This window comes from Anguilla rostrata, chromosome 16, assembly GCF_018555375.3.
Source record: "Anguilla rostrata isolate EN2019 chromosome 16, ASM1855537v3, whole genome shotgun sequence".
Classification (NCBI taxonomy): domain Eukaryota; kingdom Metazoa; phylum Chordata; class Actinopteri; order Anguilliformes; family Anguillidae; genus Anguilla; species Anguilla rostrata.
This window is the reverse complement of record NC_057948.1, coordinates 32,650,392-32,672,013: the sequence shown is the minus strand read 5'-3', so window position 1 is coordinate 32,672,013 and position 21,622 is coordinate 32,650,392. Positions and strand designations below refer to the sequence as shown.

At 46.0% G+C, this 21,622-nt stretch overlaps 2 protein-coding genes across 2 annotated transcripts in view; one reads left to right on the top strand and one right to left on the bottom strand.

The window, feature by feature from the left end:
- LOC135242224 (rhombotin-1-like) overlaps positions 1 to 19,689 on the bottom strand; it is a 30,120-nt gene extending 10,431 nt beyond the window's left edge. Inside the window, exon 1 of the mRNA XM_064313210.1 lies at positions 18,819 to 19,689. Coding sequence (XP_064169280.1) covers positions 18,819 to 18,840 — 22 coding nt within the window. The 5' untranslated portion in view covers positions 18,841 to 19,689. The remainder of the gene's footprint in view (positions 1 to 18,818) is intronic.
- The window catches only part of LOC135242193 (uncharacterized), a 96,543-nt gene that overhangs the window by 42,345 nt on the left and 32,576 nt on the right, over positions 1 to 21,622 (top strand). The window lies entirely within an intron of this gene.

Sequence of the window (21,622 nt, the reverse complement as noted above, 5' to 3'; positions counted from 1 at the left end):
AGCAAACCAACCCCCCCACCACCACCACCCCCACCCCCCACCACTAACAGGTCAGCTTCAGCTGAAAGCACAGGACACAGCTCTTAAGACACTCTCCCGCACGCTGAGCTATTGATCCACTCTAATAGAACATGTGGCCGCTGCCCAGGCCTCTCTGCCTACAAAACACATTTTCTATGGGCGGGGGGGAGTGCGAGGGGGGGTTGGACAAACTGTGTGTCTCTCACCATCACTTTGTAGTGCACAGAGAAACAAAAGGGGGGGGGGGGGGAATCTCTTCTAAAACTATTCTAAAATTACAGATGGGTAATAGTCACGCCCCTGCTCACCCCACCAAGCAGTTCTCCAGTCACAGTTTCATGTCTTATGTCTCATGTTCGAGCCAAACCAGGGATTTCAGTTATACCACACATTTCGTGCTGAGTAATTGACTGTAGCAGTTAGAAATGAAATTGATGCATAATTCATAGAGAATTTCCACCTCCCATCCACACATCAGTGATACAGCGCATGTATTAACGCAACCTTCCCCCCCCCCCCTTTAAGGAGTATAAAGTGAAAAGATGGGGGGGGGGGGGTTTGAGGGGGTGTGCTAGTGAGTGTAATTTACAGCAGTTAAGTTTGGAAGTGAATAAAAGGTCTGGTGGTGTTCAGCAGTGAGATTTCTTTATTAGGGATGGAGTTTGGGGGGGGGGGGGGCGGTTGTCGGGGATGGGGTAATTGGTTGAGCCCTTAAGACGGGGGCCATCAGTTAAAGCTCCGTCAGCACCCCCTCTCCTGTCCCCCCCCCTGCTCCAGGCTGCTGCATCCCCAGCGCAGAGCCTGCTATAAATACCGATGTTCAGAGCAAATGGAGCTAAAAAGCTTCAGACTGGAGGTGCACTCGCTGCAGGTAGAGCATCAGGGCCAGCCTGTCAGGCTCACACGCTACTAAAAACGGCCTTAATGAGGAGACCGAGAGCAAGCAAGCAATCACGTGTGTGTGTGTGTGTGTGAGTGTGTGAGAGAGTGTCTGTGCGTGTGTGTGTGTGCCCATGAGTGTGCGTGTGTGAGTGAGAGAGTGTGTGTGTGTGTGTGTCTGTGTGTGTGTGCACGGGTGTGTGTGTTCATGCGTGCATCTGTGTGTGTGTGTGTGTGCGCATCTGTGTGTGTGTGCGCGAGTGAGTATGAGTGTGTGTGTGTGTGAGTGTGCATGCGTGTGTGTGTGTGTGCGCGAGTGAGTATGAGTGTGTGTGAGTGAGAGTGTGTATGTGTGTGTATGCGTGCGTGTGTGTGGCCATGTGCGTGTGTCTGTCTGGGGGGGTGGGAGGGTAGATAGTCAGGGGAATCGGGGTCTTTCAAAATCCCAGAAGGATTGAACCAAAATCTTTAATTTGTCATTTGACAGCTAATTAGTTATTCTATTCAAAATCTTTGCTTTAAATAAGAGAACTAATTATACACAAAGGTCATCCTTTCCCCTTCCTCTGCTGAAGCACTTTTAATTGGTTTAGAAACCCCCACCCCCCCAATCTCTACACACCCCGACCATTAAACAGACCCCCCCACCCCCCCAATCTCTACACACCCCAACCGTTTAACAAAACCCCCCATTCCCCAATCTCTACACACCCCAACCATTTAACAGACCCCCCAACTGCCCAATCTCTACACACCAACTGCTTTTACTGAACGGTGTTTTGCATAAGCATGGCTGGATGATAGAGCCAGATACACTGTGGCAGCCAATGCTAGCGCTCAGCTCCTACAGTAAGATGATAGAGCTGAATGCTCAGCGGAAGCTAATGCTAGTACTTTGTTTCTACAGTATGAAGATAGAGCCAAATGTTTAGTACCAGCTAACGCTAGCGCTCAGCTCCTACAGTAAGATAATAGAGCTGAATGCTCAGCGGAAGCTAATGCTACTACTTTGTTTCTACAGTATGAAGAGAGAGCCAAATGTTTAGTACCAGCTAACGCTAGCGCTCTGCTCCTACAGTAAGATAATAGAGCTGAATGCTCAGCGGAAGCTAATGCTAGTACTTTGTTTCTACAGTATGAAGATAGAGCCAAATGTTTAGTACCATGCTAACGCTAGCGCTCGCCTCCTACAGTAAGATAATAGAGCTGAATGCTCAGCGAACGCTAATGCTAGTGATTTGCTCCTGCAGTAACCTACATCTGAAGCTGCAGGAGCGCACACACGCAAAGCACAGCCAGTGTGTGCACACCTTTACCTGTACCAAAGAGCTCCACATTACAAGAGCTGCCTCCAAACCTACACAGAGTAATGGACTGGTTAGATTTTAGGGCGTGTTGATTCCTTTGTGTCTGCATGTGGGTCTGTTCTGAGGTGTAGACTTTGCCCCATTGTGGGGCCAAGTGAAAGCCCCTGGCACAATTATCCTCAGACAATTATCCTATTTGTACCACCTCAGTCATCTAAGTAGATAAAGTAATTGCCACTAAAACGGTGATTATAATTCATCATGGTCAGCTGTTGAACAGATTTTTTCTGTCGTCGATCCAAAGTGTGTCTGTAGGAAGAAATGCATCCTTCTGCACCCACTGAGCTTGTTACCATGGCCACGTATCGTTTTGCCTTTCGAGTAAAGTTTGGAAACGTTTCTTCAGCTGTTGGCGAGCTTCTCTGCAACTTCCCTGAAAGTTTTGATGCATTGGGGGTTTATTGTTTTGTCTGTGCCGTGCGTCTGCTGAGCAAGTGCAGGGTAACCATTTGTAAAGCCGTTCGATTTTATTACACGTTTCGTGGATTCTGATGTCACAAGTCAACAGAACTCTTACCATTTTCAACGACTAATAAGAGCAGTGTCTCCAAACCCTTATTCCTCAACAACGCCTGCAGCTGTGTCAGCACAGTGCTGTTTTTTGGTGTGCGATCCATCTCCTTTTCCACAAACCTTTGGGATAAAAACAGACGTACTTTGAAAGGTACTCTGCAGCAGAAAACCAACTTCCCCATCTCATTTTACACGGGGGAAGCTTTATCGACAGAGAAGAACCCTGCTCTGTAATCATGCTCCAAATATGCTCCATGTAACACATTCCGGCTCAGACAATGTTTAAAAACTTGACAGTGGCCAAAGGCTTGTCAACTTTAGTTAGTAGGGAAATTAGTTGATCAAATACTACTTGCGAGTGCCACAATGTGGGCGTTGCAAGTTATTAAATGCACTGAATTTGGCAGCACGCTTTTAAGGATGTCCTTGTAATGCTTTAAAGATATAACACATTGTCCGACATAAATGCAATCGCATTTTTTAAATCAATGTTACAATCCAAGAAGCATTTCTTGATGCTATCTGCAACTGAGGAGTAATTCACAGCAGGTGAAGGTACACAGTATCAGCAAGGAGAATTTTCAGATCAGTTGCGATGCCATTTTCTTGAAGAACAAATAAAATAGGCAAAACATAATTGTCTGTGCCATCTGTTGATTTGTCCATGACCACAGATATGACATCAGCTGTTTCAGCCAGTTCTTGATTTTTAATTTTATGCAAAGTAGTGGGGTGTAGCACATACTTCTGTGAAGCTGATTGATTCCACCCCCCCCCCCCCCCACCCCCATTAATTACACACTAGTTGTTGCTTACATGTGTGTGAGTGGAGATTGTCCACTTTTCCCAGTATAATATTTGCACTTAAGAACGCATCTCTTAAATCTCAACTGACGTCGCCACTCAAGGCTGACTTTTCCCCTGCTGACAAACGATTCTCCTTCGGTTTCTTAGTTTTTAAATGTCAGTCTACTGATATCCTCTTCTCGGAATGTGTCGTTAAATTGCTAGTTGTGCAAAATTAATTCAGTCTGTCGGTATGCGATGTACTGGGCGAATACTGCTTCACTCTTTCACTCAGACAAGCTTCTAAACTTCCATTCACGTTCACTTATCTTCCACTGACTCTCCCCCATATTGTTTTTTTATAAAACATCTCAATTAGAAACTCAATTGTACGATTAGCCACTTGACTGTGCTGTTGGAGAGACCACGGGGACCCCTGGAGGACAAGCGCTGAAATACAGATTTGAATCCCTGCAAGTCAGGTGGTGGAAAAAAAAAAAAAAAAAACTGGTGGTGGCCCTCTTTATAAAGAATATTTTCAGATTATGTGACATCTTGAGGAAATTAATTTGCCATTAATACTGTGAAATAATACAGAAAACTCACCCCTCTTCATCCTCTTCCTGCTTTTCTAAAGACCTTATTGAGAATATGTACAGTTTGGCTTGTGTTTGCAGCTGTTAGACTTGTTAGAAATTCCACTAATCCACAGAGCGCATCCAGTTCCTACCTACGTCTGCTTCCAGTTCTTACCTAAGCCGGTTTCCCCCCTTACATTTTTTGTGCCGCTATCTGAAAATCAAATTGTGTTCCGAAAAAGGAAAACAATTCAACACACTTGAGAAAACGGTTTTTGAAGCCTCACTGTGCAATAATCACAAGAGTACGATAATGGCGCGGGTCCAGAGATGAGGAGGATGGATAGAGGAAATAGGGCCCTTCCTCTCACTGTTGCATCCTGTCACACGCTCCTGTCCATCCGTGTTTTCTCTTTTTCCCCCTCTCACAGGTGTGCAATGGGGCAGGTGGATGGAGCAGTATACTGGGATGGCAGTGTAGTATAATAACCGAAAGGGCACAGGTTCGATTCCCAGGTAGGACACTGCCGTTGTGCCCTTTAGCAAGGTACTTAACCTGCATTGCTTCAGTATATATCCAGCTGTATAACTGGAATGTAAAAAAAAAAAAAAGAGTTGTGTAAGACACAACTGGTGTGGTTAAGAGCGTCTGCCAAACGCCTGTAATGTACTGTAATGAGTGGATGTACTCAGATGTACAGTCAATGTGGTCACCTTGAGTAAACGCATTGTTCAGTTGCACTGGTGTTGAGTGGGGCTAAGGCTGGCGGGAATCCCCAGCAGACGATGTTCTGCCGCTGCGTGTCGGATCCCACACCTGCAGGAGCTCAAAGCCGAGAAGAACACACTGCGCATGCAGAGCGCTTTCGTAACTGTAGCGCAGTGTGCAGTCGGTTTCGAGGTGCAGACATTTAGCACGCATTGCTCACGTCGCTGTAGCACCAGAAGTGTACGGGGAGATTCTCCACTCCCGCCTTCCCCCCCCACCCCCCCAGACTGCACGTGTGTCTGCAAAGCCCCCCCCCCCCCCCACCCACCGGCAGCTCTGCCGCTCTCCTCCGCAATTACAACACGATTAGCGCTCCGTGCTAACGAGCCCAGCAGGCCCCGCCCCTTGCGCGCGCGAGCAGAGGCGCGTTCGTTAGCGAGCGACTCCGGCTCTCGCAGATTCTCTCTCCGCCTCGCTAACGAGGCCCCGGTGAAGCGCGGCTGCGCCGTTAGCCGTACCAACGGCCGCTGCGGGGTGGCGGGGTGGTTTCCGTAGAAGAGCAGTTGCTCTCTTCATATGTTACCTGTGCGACCAGCCCCCCCCGACCCCTCACCCCCCTGGATCATGAGCTCTGATTCCTCCTGTGTTATCAGCCCAAACATCAAAAACCGAAAAACTTTCTGCCGACACGCTGCGTGAATCGTGAAGAACTGTTCTAGAGAGAAAAGAAAAAAAAGGTCTGTCCGGCCGGCCGTTTCCATGGCGCCAGAGCTGCGTTTCAGACACCTGAAGTAAGTGTTAGGACACGCAGCTGGTGTTCCGGGAGCCCGTGTCTCGGGGCGAACGCAGGCTTTGGGTCTGTGCCTGCGATACGCACGGGTAGCACTTCGGATCTAAACACGAGCCCAATTAACAGATAACTTCATTAGAGCTCTTTCCACCCACCACCACCCCCCCCCCACGCGCACATTCTCCATTATTTTTAATTTATTCACATGGGGTTAATTAAAGAAGTGTACTGCAAAGACATGCAACAGCTCCCCTAATTAAATTCATTACTGTTTATTTTGAGACGCGAAACTGGCAGCTTTTCCCAGTTATCGCAGAAGGCAACTTGTTTCAACACTCAGGTGCTCGTGAATGTGGCAAGATGGCAGCCAGAGGGGGGGGGGGGGGGCCTGGGCACCCGCCCCGCCCAGAGCTCTGCACGTGCTCATCGGCAGGGTTATGGTTACTATGGAGACCCTGGGGAACCCTGGGCCTAGTTCACAGTTACAGTCAGCAAACAAACATTTTATTATGTACAGTGGCAACACGGAGTGGCTTGCATGTTCGCATGCCCATAACTTTGTGAAACTGAACCCTTTATGCTGTCAAGCATTTAGAACACCCCTGTAGGTAGGAATCACAAGCCTGTGATGAAATGGCTGGGGCTATTCACAGTGTCAGTGCAGCTCTATCACCTCCACTTGTAAACTTCTGTGTAAGACTCATCTGGCCAATGAGAGCTCTCTATCTCTCCCAGCCATGCAGTCATGCTTCTGACCAATTAGAACTCTCTCTACCTCTCCAGTCCTGCTTTTGGCCAATGCCACTGCATTATAGGCATTTAAAAGATACTCTCCATTTATACATTTTTACTGAAGCTCCTGGCCAATAAGAACTATCTCTCCATCTCTCCAGCCATGCCGTCCTGCTTCTGGCCAATGAGAGCTCTCTCTCCATCTCTCCCAGCCATGCAGTCCTGCTTTGGGCCAATGAGATCTCTCTCTCCACCTCTCCAGCCATGCAGTCATGCTCCTGGCCAATGAGAGCCCTTTCTCCATCTCTCCAGCCATGCAGTCATGCTCCTGGCCAATGAGAGCTCTCTCTCCACCTCTCCCAGCCATACAGTCCCGTTCTGGTGGCCTGCCTTTGAACTTGCGCAGAATGATGACAGGAATGAGGTTCTTTACGACCCTTTGGTACGGGTTCCTTTAAGTCTCCATTCGTCTGTGATCTTGAGTTCAAAGTTCCACTCAGTGGAACAGAGCTGATGAAACACATGCAAATTCAATATGCCCCCCAACCCCCCAAACCCGCATAAAATATCTCCCAAGCGAATACAGGGCATTTATTATATCAAAGGGTCCGTCAGGGACATAGGTGTGCCAGGGTGTTGGGGGCGTTTGTCTGAGTTGAGGACCTTTCATTAACGTGATCATGTAATCGGATAAATAATCATCCACATAACAAAATGAATTTCTGTCCATACTGCATAAAATTGAATTTAAAGCGGTGTTGCTTTTAGGACCTAAATCACTTAAATCCAGGACATCCTTATGAATGTACCATAAGACCCCCATGTTACGCTCTCTGAACTAGCTGTAGAGAGGGTAAAGTAGAACACGCATTCAAATCTGTACCTCTGCCAAATACACGTGACCCCCTGTGTGTGTGTGGGGGGGGGGGGGGGGGGGGGGGAGTATGACTCCCCACTCAGTAAGCAGTTGCACACAAATTTGAGTGTAATATAGATGCCATTCATATTTAATCTGCAGTCTGCAGTTATGGATATAATCAGCTCTTATGACAACACATCTTAAATACCCACAAACCCCATTTCCCCTCCTCAGGAGATTAAAAAAATAAAGAAATAAATAAAATAAAATTTAAAAAAAACGTGCAGTCAGTCTTTAATTAGTCACTCATGGATTGATTTATCCAAAGGCACCCTGACCACAATCCAACTGCTCATTAAACGGACACACGCCATTGTGCTCACAAACTCCAAACTCCACAGGCACGTTTTTTTTATTTAAAAAAAAAAAGCTACTTCCTCTGGCAAACTGTACAGTTAAAATGCATCGTTCTGCAACCAAGATTAACATTAGCCAACCACACGGACGGATTTCCCCAGCTTTGATTATATCCACGGTGCACAGTGCTTTCCTTACGTGTGTGCAGGGGCTTTCTAATGGAAGCAGAGCCCACGAAGCTAATCAACCTTTCCTTTACGGTGGTAAGGAAGTTGAGTCGAGACCAACTTGATGATTCACCTCGAAAACGCGCTGTGTACTCACGGAGAAATAAGCATGTGCAGTTCGCAGCAGACCACTCGATTTCTCTGTCTCTCTCTGTCTCTCTCTCTCTCTGTCTCTCTCTCTTTCTCTTTTCAAACGGCCTCTCAGGAGTTGCAAGGAGTGTGTACAAACACACACATTTCTGGACATGAAAAATTGACTGGCGCTCAGATTAATTTCTCAGCTTTCACTGGCAGATTAAGAGCCTGACTGCTGTGACTGGCAGTGGGCCTGGGGTGCCATACGGACTGAAAATTACTCTGTGGCGGGGGGGGGGAAATGGGGAGAGGGGGGGGGAGGGGGTCCATCCTGGCTGGTGGCTACATTCTCCAGAAACATTAAAGCAGTTTTTAGAATTTGAGATATTTTCCTCCTTGCCGGAATGGCAAATTGAAACTGCATCTGGAGCTGAAGAGCATTACCTGTTCTATAATGGGGCTGTGCTGTCCCCTCGCTGGGTGGGATAATCCCATACAGCTCTGCCGGAAAACAGATCAGCGCTCAGAAGAGGAATAAAGTTTCTGAGTAAACAGAGCTTCCACCAGCCACTACACGCGCACACACACACACACACACACACACACGCATGTGTATACACACATGCATGCGCACATTTACACACACACACACGGACATAAACAGAAATGCGTATACATGTGTGCACTCAGGCATATGCACACAGGTTCATATATGCATGCATGTAATGCGAACGCATACATATATACCCACATGCATTTTCACACACACACACACGCGCATATATCTGCACACACGCATGTATGTATACATTCACGCACGCACGCACACATGCACATGCACTCAGACAGAACCCCAGAATTTTGTTTTCAACAAGCAGACACACACAAACACAGCACAGACGTACTGTGTACGTGCAGAATCCCAGGTCTGGAAGCATCCGACAGGATCTTTTTTTCCCCCGCTAATAAGCTCAGTGACAGACAAATTTGCTTCTAGATGGGAACTCGCGTGCTTAGACATACGCTGAGTGCAATTAAGCCGCGGTGTTCGATTTCCACATAAATGATTCATTACCGAGATTACCAGCTCATAAACATCGGGGAGGAAAAACAACGGCATTCATTTGTGTCGCTAAATACCTTTCAAATAAAACCCCCCCCCCCTCCTGTTCTGCTCCGGGTTTACTTACAGCGCTGGAGTTCACCGTGACTGGTGTTTACGTGTGGAAGAGACGCTAACGCTCGTGTTCACTGTGAGTGTGTTCAGTTCACGAGTGGAAGAGACTAACGCTGGTGTTCAGTGTTAGCGTGTGGAAGAGACTAGCGCTGGAGTTCACTGTGAGTGTGTTCAGTTAACGTGTGGAAGAGACGCTCACGCTCGTGTTCACTGTGACCGTGTTCACGTGTGGGACAGACTAGCACTGGTGTTCAGTGTGAGCATGTTCACGTGTGGGAAGAGACTCTAACGTTGGTGTTCACCATGAGTGTGTTCACGTGTGGGACAGACTAGCACTGGTGTTCAGTGTGACTGGTTCACGTGTGGAAGAGACTCTAACGTTGGTGTTCACCATGAGTGTGTTCACGTGTGGGACAGACTAGCACTGGTGTTCAGTGTGAGCATGTTCACGTGTGGAAGAGACTCTAACGCTCCTGTTCACTGTGACTGTGTTCACGTGTGGGACAGACTAGCACTGGTGTTCAGTGTGAGCATGTTCACGTGTGGGAAGAGATGAGCACCGGTGCTCACTGTGACTGGTTCACATGTGGAAGTGACCAACGCTGGTGCTCACTGTGACCGTGTTCATGTGTGAAAAGAGACTAAAGGGTAGGGCTACCTTCATTAGGCCCCTCAACCATTACTGAACAAAGCACACCAGCACCGTACAACCTGAACACAGCTGGCAGGCACAGTACAGCCTAAACGCAGCTTACAGGCGCGGTACAAGCTGAACACAGCCGACCCACCCACACAGTACAACCTGAACACAGCCAACCAGCATGGTACAAACTGAACACAGCCAACCCACCCACACAGTACAACCTGAACACGGCCAACCAGCATGGTACTACCTGAACACAACCAACCCAACCCACACGGCACAACCTGAATACAGCCGACCCAACCACACGGCACAACCTGAACACAGCCGAACCAACCACACGGCACAACCTGAATACAGCCGACCCAACCCACACAGTACAACCTGAACACAGCCGACCCACCCACACAGTACAACCTGAACACAGCCGACCCACCCACACAGTACAACCTGAACACAACCGACCCAACCCACACGGCACAACCTGAACACAGCCGACCCAACCACACGGCACAACCTGAATACAGCCGACCCAACCGCACGGCACAACCTGAACACAGCCGACCCAACCACACGGCACAACCTGAACACAGCCGAATCAACCACACGGCACAACCTGAACACAGCCGAATCAACCACACGGTACAACCTGAACACAGCCGACCCAACCACACGGCACAACCTGAACACAGCCGACCCAACCACACAGCACAACCTGAACACAGCCGACCCAACCACACGGTACAGCCTGAATACAGCTGACCCAACCACACGGCACAACCTGAATACAGCCGACCCAACCACACGGCACAAACTGAATACAGCCGACCCAACCACACGGCACAACCTGAACACAGCCGAACCAACCACACGGTACAACCTGAACACAGCCGACCCAACCACACGGCACAACCTGAACACAGCCGAACCAACCACACGGCACAACCTGAACACAGCCGAACCAACCACACGGCACAAACTGAATACAGCCGACCGAACAACACGGCACAAACTGAATACAGCCGACCCAACCACACGGCACAACCTGAACACAGCCGAACCAACCACACGGTACAACCTGAACACAGCCGACCCAACCACACGGCACAACCTGAACACAGCCGACCCAACCACACGGCACAACCTGAATACAGCCGACCCAACCACACGGCACAAACTGAATACAGCCGACGCACCCACACAGTACAGCTCAAACACAGCCAACCCACCCACACAGTACAACCTGAACACAGCCAACCAGCATGGTACAACCTGAACACAGCCAACCCACCCACACAGTACAATCTGAACACGGCCAACCAGCCTGATACAACCTGAACACAGCCAACCAGCATGGTACTACCTGAACACAACCAACCCACCCACACAGTACAACCTGAACACAGCCGACCCACCCACACAGTACAACCTGAACACAACCAACCAGCATGGTACTACCTGAACACAACCAACCTGCTCACACAATACAACCTGAACACAGCCAACCTGCGCGGAACAACATGAAAACAAATCCGGAAACCAATAATTAAATAACTGACCTGGGTGCCACATTCATTTTTAAAAATGTCGTTAAAACCTCTCAGAACTCCGTTAACTTTCTCCGTTTCATTTAATCGGAATATGTGTTATTCCTAAACAATTTCCCCATAGAAGGCAGCTTATGGGTGCAAACATGTTTCGAGATGCTTTTCTGGTGCTGCAGAAAAGTGTTTTTGTTTGTGTACAGCGGTGTAGTGGAAAGCACAGGCCCAGGATTCATCAGAAGCGATGCCCTGTGGGAGTCTGTGCACTCTGTTGTGTGAGAGACGGGTACATCATTACCGCACACCAAACACAGGTACATCATTACCGCACACCAAACACAGGTACATCATCACCGCACACCAAACACCGGTACATCATCACCGCACACCAAACACCGGTACATCATCACCGCACACCAAACACCGGTACATCATTACCGCACACCAAACACAGGTACATCATTACCGCACACCAAACACAGGTACATCATCACCGCACACCAAACACCGGTACATCATTACCGCACACCAAACACAGGTACATCATTACCGCACACCAAACACAGGTACATCATTACCGCACACCAAACACAAGGTACATCATTACCGCACACCAAACACAAGGTACATCATTACCGCACACCAAACACAAGGTACATCATTACCGCACACCAAACATAGGTACATCATTACCGCACACCAAACACAGGTACATCATTACCGCACACCAAACACCGGTACATCATCACCGCACACCAAACACCGGTACATCATTACCGCACACCAAACACAGGTACATCATTACCGCACACCAAACACAGGTACATCATCACCGCACACCAAACACAGGTACATCATTACCGCACACCAAACACAGGTACATCATTACCGCACACCAAACACCGGTACATCATTACCGCACACCAAACACAGGTACATCATCACCGCACACCAAACACCGGTACATCATCACCGCACACCAAACACCGGTACATCATTACCGCACACCAAACACAGGTACATCATTACCGCACACCAAACACTGGTACATCATTACCACACACCAAACACCGGTACATCATCACCGCACACCAAACACCGGCTTCAGCCTCCATTCGCGGGTAGCAGCCAAGGTGGAAGAAAATCACAAACGGTGATGTCTGAGGGTGCAGTAATGATCAGGGACGGGACAGAGAGCAGAACTGGGGGCCTGCTTCGCGGCTGCGTGGGACGGTAGGAACCGTGGTGCCATCCAGCACAGCCAAAAACCGTGGGAAAGAGTTAACCGTACCATTTACCAAATTCCTGCCAGTTTTGCCAGACGGTCTGTCTTGTGCGCTTAACAAAAATGTGCAAAGTGCCAGGCAAACACAGAAAGCCAACTGGGCTCCAGTTCAACAGGACAAACTATTTATATAGATGTGTATTTATCAGTATTTCATTTAACCTATTTTAATGCACAGCAAACAGTTAAATTACTCAGTCTAGCATACATAATTTTCCACATGGCTAAAAAAAATTAGTCGGTGATGTAATTGCTGTCATACGGTACTAGAATTAAAGACCTAATTAATACATAAGATATGGATGAAGAATTAAAAGCAGGCCATTCCGCGAGGTTCTGTTCTTACTGCGAGTATGACTGAAATGCAGGGTTGCTGGCTGAGAATCCTCTGTACCATAACAACCTGCAAATCCCATCCTCCTTCTCTGGGTATTAAACTCCAAAATAAGGCGTAATATTGCACAATCCCCAAGGGGGGAGGGTGTGGGTGGGGGGGGGGGGGGGCGGTGAACTGATGCAATTTCAATATTTGAAATTGGCAAGTTTAATTTAAAGAAAGACCAAGGCTATAAGCGGAGAAAATGGCAAATACACCAGAGAAAATTGCATTGCCGGGACAACAGTGAAAGGACTTAAGAAATGTATAAAAAGTAATCTCCGAGTGGAAATTAGAAATCAAGCCCACAGAAACGAAATAACAAAAGAAATATTACTGTCCACTTTCTAAATCAATATAACATCGCTACGAGATACAATTACCATGGTAACTCGGGTAAAAAAAAAAAAAAAAAAGAATGAGGCAGTTCTTATCGTTTCCAAAATAAAACCGGTGCCTGAAGCCCAAGTTTTATTAGCGCCGCTGACAGATCAGGGGCTTGTATTTATTTGAGACATTGCTTTTCAATCACATGCTTTATGAATGTACAAATTTCATTGGACGGCCAGCTCGCAGGGTCATAAATTTTAGGCTGAAAAGTTAACGCGGTAATTTATGGCCTTTCAGAGGAGCAGAATTCCCTGCTCAACCGTGTTCTTAGAGCGCAACCGGGCAGACAAAGAAACATTGTACAGGATAATAAAAAACCAATTTTAGCTGCTCGTCTTCAAATCAGTGACAACCAACATTTCGTTAAAAAAAAAAAAAAAAAAATTCAGTTCACGAAAAAATGGAAACTTCCCAGAATGTGGGTGGCTGCAAAATTTTGAGTTTACAGTATCTATATATATTTTTTTAAAGTGATATATAAACCTCCCTAAAGCTGAACAGATCACTCCCTTACACTGCTGTACATAAACTGACACAAGTGACCAGTTGCAGTTTTTTTAAATTCCATTTTAGCACAGGATCAGCCCATTAAGAGGTTGAGGGAGAGTCCACAGTTTGACCGTACCGCAGTTGTTTCAGTGTGTGCGCGATAATTGGCTTCAGTGAAAACAGCCCAAGTTCCAGTCAGCCTGACAGCAGGAGCGTTTTCCTGCGCAGAAGCATTTGTTATTGATGGGAGCGGGACGCCGAGGAGGTGTGTCAGGGGCACGTTGGGAAAGCGGTAAAAATGGCCTGACAGGACAGGAACACGGGGACAACATAGATAAATACCCAGAATGCCCAGCTGCGACCCCTGCAGCACTGCCGTTTGGACTTTATATTTTTATTTTTTTACTAGAATGAAAAAGGTGGGCTGCCAATTTTAATTCCAGAACAGTAGTGTGCATTTTGAGTGTTGAGGTTTTAATTCCAGAACATTAGTGTGCATTTTGAGTGTTCAGGTTTTAATTCCAGAACAGTAGTGTGCATTCTGTGTGTTCAGGTTTTGATTTCAGAACAGTAGTGTGCATTTTGAGTGTTCAGGTTTTAATTCCAGAACAGTAGTGTGCATTCTGAGTGTTCAGGTTTTTATTCCAGAACAGTAGTGTGCATTTTGAGTGTTCAGGTTTTAATTCCAGAACAGTAGTGTGCATTCTGTGTGTTCAGGTTTTAATTCCAGAACAGTAGTGTGCATTTTGAGTTTTCAGGTTTTCATTCCAAAACAGTAGTGTGCATTTTGAGTGTTGAAGTTTGTAATTTCAGAACAGTAGTGTGCATTTTGAGTGTTGAGGTTTTAATTCCAGAACAGTAGTGTGCATTCTGTGTGTTCAGGTTTTAATTCCAGAACAGTAGTGTGCATTTTGAGTGTTCAGGTTTGTAATTTCAGAACAGTAGTATGCATTTTGAGTGTTCAGGTTTTAATTCCAAAACAGTAGTGTGCATTCTGTGTGTTCAGGTTTTAATTTCAGAACAGTAGAGTGTGCATTTTTAGTGTTGAGGTTCCGTTCTGACATTAAGGCCTACAGTCTACCAGGCACTGTCCCAACAAACAGCCTTACCCAAAAACACGTGTGTGCTGCACTGTTCTCTCTGCGTATAAGGTTTCCATAAAGGCTGGATTGTGGATGTACTGTAGGTCAGGAAACGAATGCGACATGTCGGCAGTGTTTAAAAATAGGCTGCAAGGGAAGAGAGGGAATTGATTTGTATCCTACTTTCCCAAAAGTGGTTTAGAGAACAGAGAAACTAAATTATCTTTCCTCAAGGAGAACTAGTTATTCCTCAAGATCATTTATACACACACACAAGATCATTTATATATACACACGCGCATGCACACACACACACACACCCACCCACACGCATGAACACACACACACCCACACACCTGGAGTTAACAATTGTTATACATCTCTTTTTTCAGTACAGTGCTTCCTGACTTCCTCTACTATTGCATATTAGTCACACCGAATGGTTTCAGATCTTTATACACAATGTAATATTAGAGAAAGGGAACCCAAGTAAACACAAAACACATTTCTTACATTATTATTTCTTGTATTTAATCAAAAAAGTTATCGAACACCCATCACTCATGTGAAAAAGTAATTGCCCCCCTAAAACTGGTTGCACCACGCTTAGCAACAATAACTGCAGCCAAGCACTTTCTACTATTTGATATCAGTCTTTCATATGACTGTGGAGGAATTTTAGCCCACTCTTCTGTGCAGAACTACTTTGATTCAGACAAATTTGGTAGGTTTTCAGCCATGAACTCTGCTGATTTCAGGTCCTCCCACAGCATCTCTATTGGGTTAAAGTCAGGACTTTGACTAGGCCACTCAAACTTTAATAATAGTTTTTTTTTGACCCATTCAGATGTGGACTTTGGTGTTTTGGATCACGGTGTTGCTGCATAACCCAGTTACGCTTCAGGGTCTGCTCAAGACCAGATGACTAGACATTCTCCTTATAAATTTTCTGGTACAGTGCAGAAATGTATGGTTCCTTCAATAATGGCACAGCATCTTCACACAATCACAACACCAGCACCATGTATGACTGTGAAATGTAGTATTTGCTTTATGCCAGATATAATGGGACCCCTGTTGTTCAAAAGGTTTCGCTTTTGACTCATCTGTCCATAGAACATTATCTTGAATGCCTGAATGGTGATCATCCAGGTGCTTTTTTATTTTGGAAAAGTGAGATGAGCATAGATTTTTTTGTCTTGGTTATCAGTGGTTTTCCCCTTGCAACTCTCCCATGAATCCCATTTTCCCCCTGGTCTCTTACTTTTTGCGGAGTCATGAACACATGGACTGAGGCTAGAGAAGCCTGCAGTTCTTTGGATGTTCTTCTGGGGTCTTTTGTGACGTCCCGGATGAGTTGTCGCCTCGCCCTTGGAGAACTTTTGGCAGGCCGGTCACTCCTGGAAAGAATCACTACTGTTCCCAGTGTTTTTCATTTGGAGATAATGGCTGTCTCTGCGGTTCGGTGGAGTCCCAGAGCCTTAGAAATGGCTTTCTAACAATTTCCAGACTGATATATTTCAAAAACGTCTTTTTCTCATCTCTTCTGGAATGAATTTTTATCATGACCATGTGCTTGTAGAAACTTTGTGGGGACTGCTTCACTCTGAATCAAACCTGGCTATTTTCAATTAGCTGAATCTAATTATTAATTAAATTTGGTTACTTGTTTGATTGGCAATTAGGCAATTACTTTTTCATGAGTGATATGGGAGATTGATTATTTAGTTTATTTGATGAAAGAAAATTAACATTTAAAATGGTCTTTTGTGTTTACTCAGTTTCCCTTTGTCCAGTACTACACTTTGTCTAAAGATCTAAAGATCAGCATTCAGTGTGACAGATATGCAGTAAATCAGGAAAGGAGCAAATACTTTTCTTCCACGGCACTGCATATATAGCTCAGCATGTCTGAAATTTGACAGTCTGTTGTGTTTCATAGGCAATAATAGGAGGAAAAACTGGTTCACGGTGGAGTGATATTTTCCCAACTAAACATGACAGTCAGTTTTTTTAATCATTATTATTTTTTGCCTTTCAATATGTGCCTTTCGTCTGGCATTTGCCCCCGAGTATGGAGGTCGTCTGTGGAGGCCAGGTTCTGTTTTTATAAAAGCACTGAAATGGTCTCACCAGGCACCATTTCACTGGCCAAATGGCTCTGCATTCAGTCTCAACCCGGAAGAAAGTGTGGCATTGTGCCCACGGTTTGGAACAACAAAGGCCGACATTAAACAGCCCTGCGAACCGCGCGCGAGTGCCGCACGAGACGCTTCACTTCTCCGCCAAAAAATGCCAGCGCCGCGGTCGGCTGGCCCCAGCAAGCAAAGGGTGAAGCTTTTAGCCAATGAGCGGCAGGTGATCTCAGCCTTTTCTGCAAGTCCTAATGCTCCTAAAAGCCACTCTCCCCCGCTTCTGTAATTGGGCATCAGTAGTTAATGTAGTATCGACTGCATTACATGCTCCCGTGCTTCCCCTCGCTCCCTAATGCCATCTGCATCACCTTGCACATTTACCCCAGCTGCTTAGCCGATAGCTGCTAAAAGCAATCCCAATCACGAATTGTATGGGAAAAACTTTTAGCAAGACAGACGTCCAAAGGAGACAATTTACAGTCGAGTTAATCTGGGTACATTAGCAAAGACGTGTATTCAGAGAGACAGGCCAATTTCTGATTTCCACCGCGTTCCCTTTATTGGTTTTAGACGGGCAAGTGAAAGGACGCAAAGTAAGAACAGAGATATAAAATCCATTTTCAGATATAAATAATGGGTCTAAAACGCACGTCATTATCTCCGGAAAGAGGGTTCGGGGCTAAAACGCGGTGTGCGTGATGGCCATTCCGTGAAAGATGACAGGAACAGTTCGTTTTAGGTCATGCTATGTTTGGTACAGACAGAAATTCTGAACACGTAATATGTATTAAGCCCAGCTTCGCCATAGAAAATACAATAAGAATCAAGTAGCTGAAGTGCAACAACCGAAAACAAATAACAAGCACTCATCCACCCCCTTATTGTTACGAAGTTAAAACAAACTAAGAATAAGACATGTATCCACGGTTTTTTATAGGACGACTACAACAGCAGCCGTGACGGAGCGCGAAATCTTCTGACAAGTTTGCTTTATTTTTTATCAACTTTAATGGTCAGCTAAGTAATGCGCGGCATCGAACTGGTATCAATACATTATACAATTCTGTATGTACAGTTAAAAAAAAAGTCCAGTGTTAATTCAACTCTAAAAGAGTTCAAGAGGGGCCATATATGCTCTGTTTTACTGTGTGACATCCCACTATGTTGTAGGCTACAACTACAGTACCACGTACTCTGACAAAATTGCCATATTGGATGGAGAAGCGCTCTCCCAGATTTGAAGTCGGAATTACAATAGATGCAGAGGAACTAGTGAGAAATTAATGCATTCTGTCAATAGTTACACCGCAACCACGTAAAAGACGCACCATGACCGTCAAAGGCAAGCAGGATAACAGACATCTGAGAAACGGTAGGATTGGGGGGAAGCGGAGCGTTGAATTTCTCTGACATCGTGATTAAAGTGATGATTCAGATTTCGACAGGGGTAAAACATAAGCAATTACTTTAACGCACGGATTAATACGGGCCGCAATCATCTGTATCGACTATATATCTAAATAAACAGACGGATGCAATTTCCCTAACTTCGAATAGGCACATAAAGCGAAATAATGAACGTAGATACCCTCACAGCCGCCAAAAGAACGTTCTTAATTCGCTGCCTGGAAGATAAAACGGAAGCAAAAGAACAGCAAATATCTCTGTACAGAAATGTATAAGACGAAAATTTGTCGGCTGACCGAACGCGATCCTGCCGTGCCGTTGCAACGAGAACAGACACGGACCACTTCGTGACATTCGCATGAAATATAATCGGGTTGGCAAATCGTAGCCCACCTACCTTCTTCCTTGTCCAGCACCATCGTCCCAAAGAACGAGGAGTCCGGCTCTGGGCGATCCGTTCTCGGCTCCAGCAGCTTTCACCACCCGCTCTACTACTTTCTTTCGAAAACACCTTGCGATGATAACCAAATCGCTCTGTTGCAAGCTGAACTGTGTGGTTATTCAATAAAGGAACCCATGCACAATGACTGTAGGTTGACTTATTTTCTTACTAAATGTCTTGAAATTCGCTTCCCTTGCTCAGTTCGTGCCTGTTCCTTTGCTCTCAAAATAAGCTTCCTAGGACACAAATTAAACGGCAATTTACAATATCAAAACAACGTTGTTCCGCCAGCATCTTCTTGCGTTGAAAATAAAGAATGAAAAAAATAATATTAATAAATTCATTCGATTTTGCTCGTGGCGCGTTACTGTGTTCAGCGGATCAGAAGCAGATTGCTTTTGACCGGAAAGCTTTCTTCCCAACAAAGTGTTTCTTCCGCTTTAATTTGCTCCAGAAGTGCGACTGTATTCAAAAATCCGATGTCAGACCTGACAAGTGCTAAAAGCATACTCTCTCGCTAGCATCTCTTGCAATTTATGTGCTGTGCTCTCCTCCGCCGCTGAATAAATGCGCGCGGTTACCGGAGACCCGCGGATTCCCCTGTTAATTAAATCAATTCATTATGCTCAGATCTGATTAGCAAGCCCTTCCCCCCCTCTTTGAATCAATTATTCAATACACAAACATAATTGTTTGTGCCAGAGGTGTCTAAGTATTAGCTTATTTAACTCCAAGGACACTAATTACCCCTTGGGCACGGGAACTTTTCTCATTAATTCTGACAAAACACAACAGCAGCACAGCGAAGGGAAAGTGTACTTCGGTGCGCGCGCGCGCGCGTGTGCTTCGATCAAAAAAAGGTGGTTGGTGGGCTACTTGCGGGTTTTATTGCGACATGGGCACGTGCTTACTGTCCCCCCCCCCCCCCCAATACCCCCCAGCCGCCCTCTACTATAACACCCCCCACCCCCAAATCCCCCAAACACCCCACGCTTATCCACGATTATTATTTTCAAATGAAGTATTAATAATCGGTAATTACTTATTTGCGGTGAACAGAATAGACATACATTTTTCATGTACAGATTACACGTTGTGAAAGAAAAAGCCCAACCGGTGGCCGCGTTTTGATCAGTGGACAGATGAGGGAGTCGGTTTCCGATCCAGTGATATAATTGTCGGTCCTCGCGGTCTCGACTCAGAAAGTAAGCAAAACTTTGAATTTACATGACATTGCATTTACTTGGCAGACGCTTTTATCCAAATCGACGTACAAAAAGTGCATTTCATGGTCATGGACAACTGCTAAACACAGGTTCAGTAAGGTACAATACTTATTTTGTACAGCTATTTCTAGCCAAGAACACAGTTTAGTTCGCACAGTGAACACTATTCTGACCTAACCTCTGCAAAGCCAACTAGGCAGAAGAATAAGCTACAGTATTAAATGACAGCCTGAATGACAGCCTACAGGTTGCACTTACCCGGCGGAGCCTGTTAACTAATTAAGGGAGGGATACTGCCAAAATAAAAAAAAATATGATTGATAATGGTGCTAAAATACTGGGCACTATCCTGACTTGCGTCTGGGGTTTGTGTCCTTCATACTGTAAAATAACACATGTATTGAGTGCACATTTATATGCTGGTTTATGATAAGATGATAATGCATTTGAAATGTATCTGGGCTTGGTCGAACCTTGCGAGTTCGTGAGGAGCCCCAGTTCCTCCATGAAACCTTTACTTTGTGTTTGTGTTATATCATAAATTTCGACTTATTTTTTTTATATTACTGTGTCTGCACAGCATCACAGTTATATGCACACACTGAAGTGACCGAAGATAAACATTGAGCCTCCCCCTGAAATGAATTGTTGGGTCCTTGTATTGCTGGCATTCTGGTTGACATGCCTGGCTTTTCATTTCTGTAGTCGGGTAGATTGATGACTCATGACCGGGAAAGGCACGTTTGCTGACCTCCTGCAAAAGTGAATGACATATAATTAATCCAATCACAGAGAGAGAGAGAGAGAGAGAACAGAAGAACGGACTCCCGTCTCCTCAGCCTTGGACTTCAAATAACCGTTTGACATTTGAATGTAGGGGCCGTGAATGTGTCACAATGAAAGGCACATTCAAAGGAAGAGAGGCTGTGTGTGTGTGTGTGTGGGGGGGGGGGGATGTTTGTGTCAGGCTGTGTGTTTGTGTGTGTGCGCGCGCGCGTGATTGCATGGCTGTGTGTGTGTATGTGTGTGTCTGTGCGTGCATGTGTATACGTGTGTACGCGTGCACGTGTAGCTCTATGCCTGTGTGTGTGCGCACACGTGGCTGTGTGTGTGTGTGCGTGCGTGCGTATGTAGATGTGCGTATTTCTGATAAATTACCAGGTGAAGTGCGTGATTGTCCTCTCTGTGAATGCTCCCTGTGCAGTGCTGTCTCACCCGGAGCCCCATCTGCTCCGTGGAAGAACGCCGGGGTCAGCTGACGGCACTGCTGCTCACTTCATTAAAATTCATATTTGGTCGGGTCTCAGGGAGACCCGTGTGTTTGCAGGTGGCTTGTTTGCAGCCATTATAAAGCACGGGTGCATAATTAACCCCACCAATCAGGCGGCAGACACTGTGCCGTGTGCTCATTAGTGCTGACAGCAGCGTAGGCCAGCTTTGGCTAATGTACGTACTGTAGTATCTCCCCAGTTAAGTTACAAGGCTAGCTCCTTACCCATTATACTATACTGCTGTCCAAGTTTTATACCTATT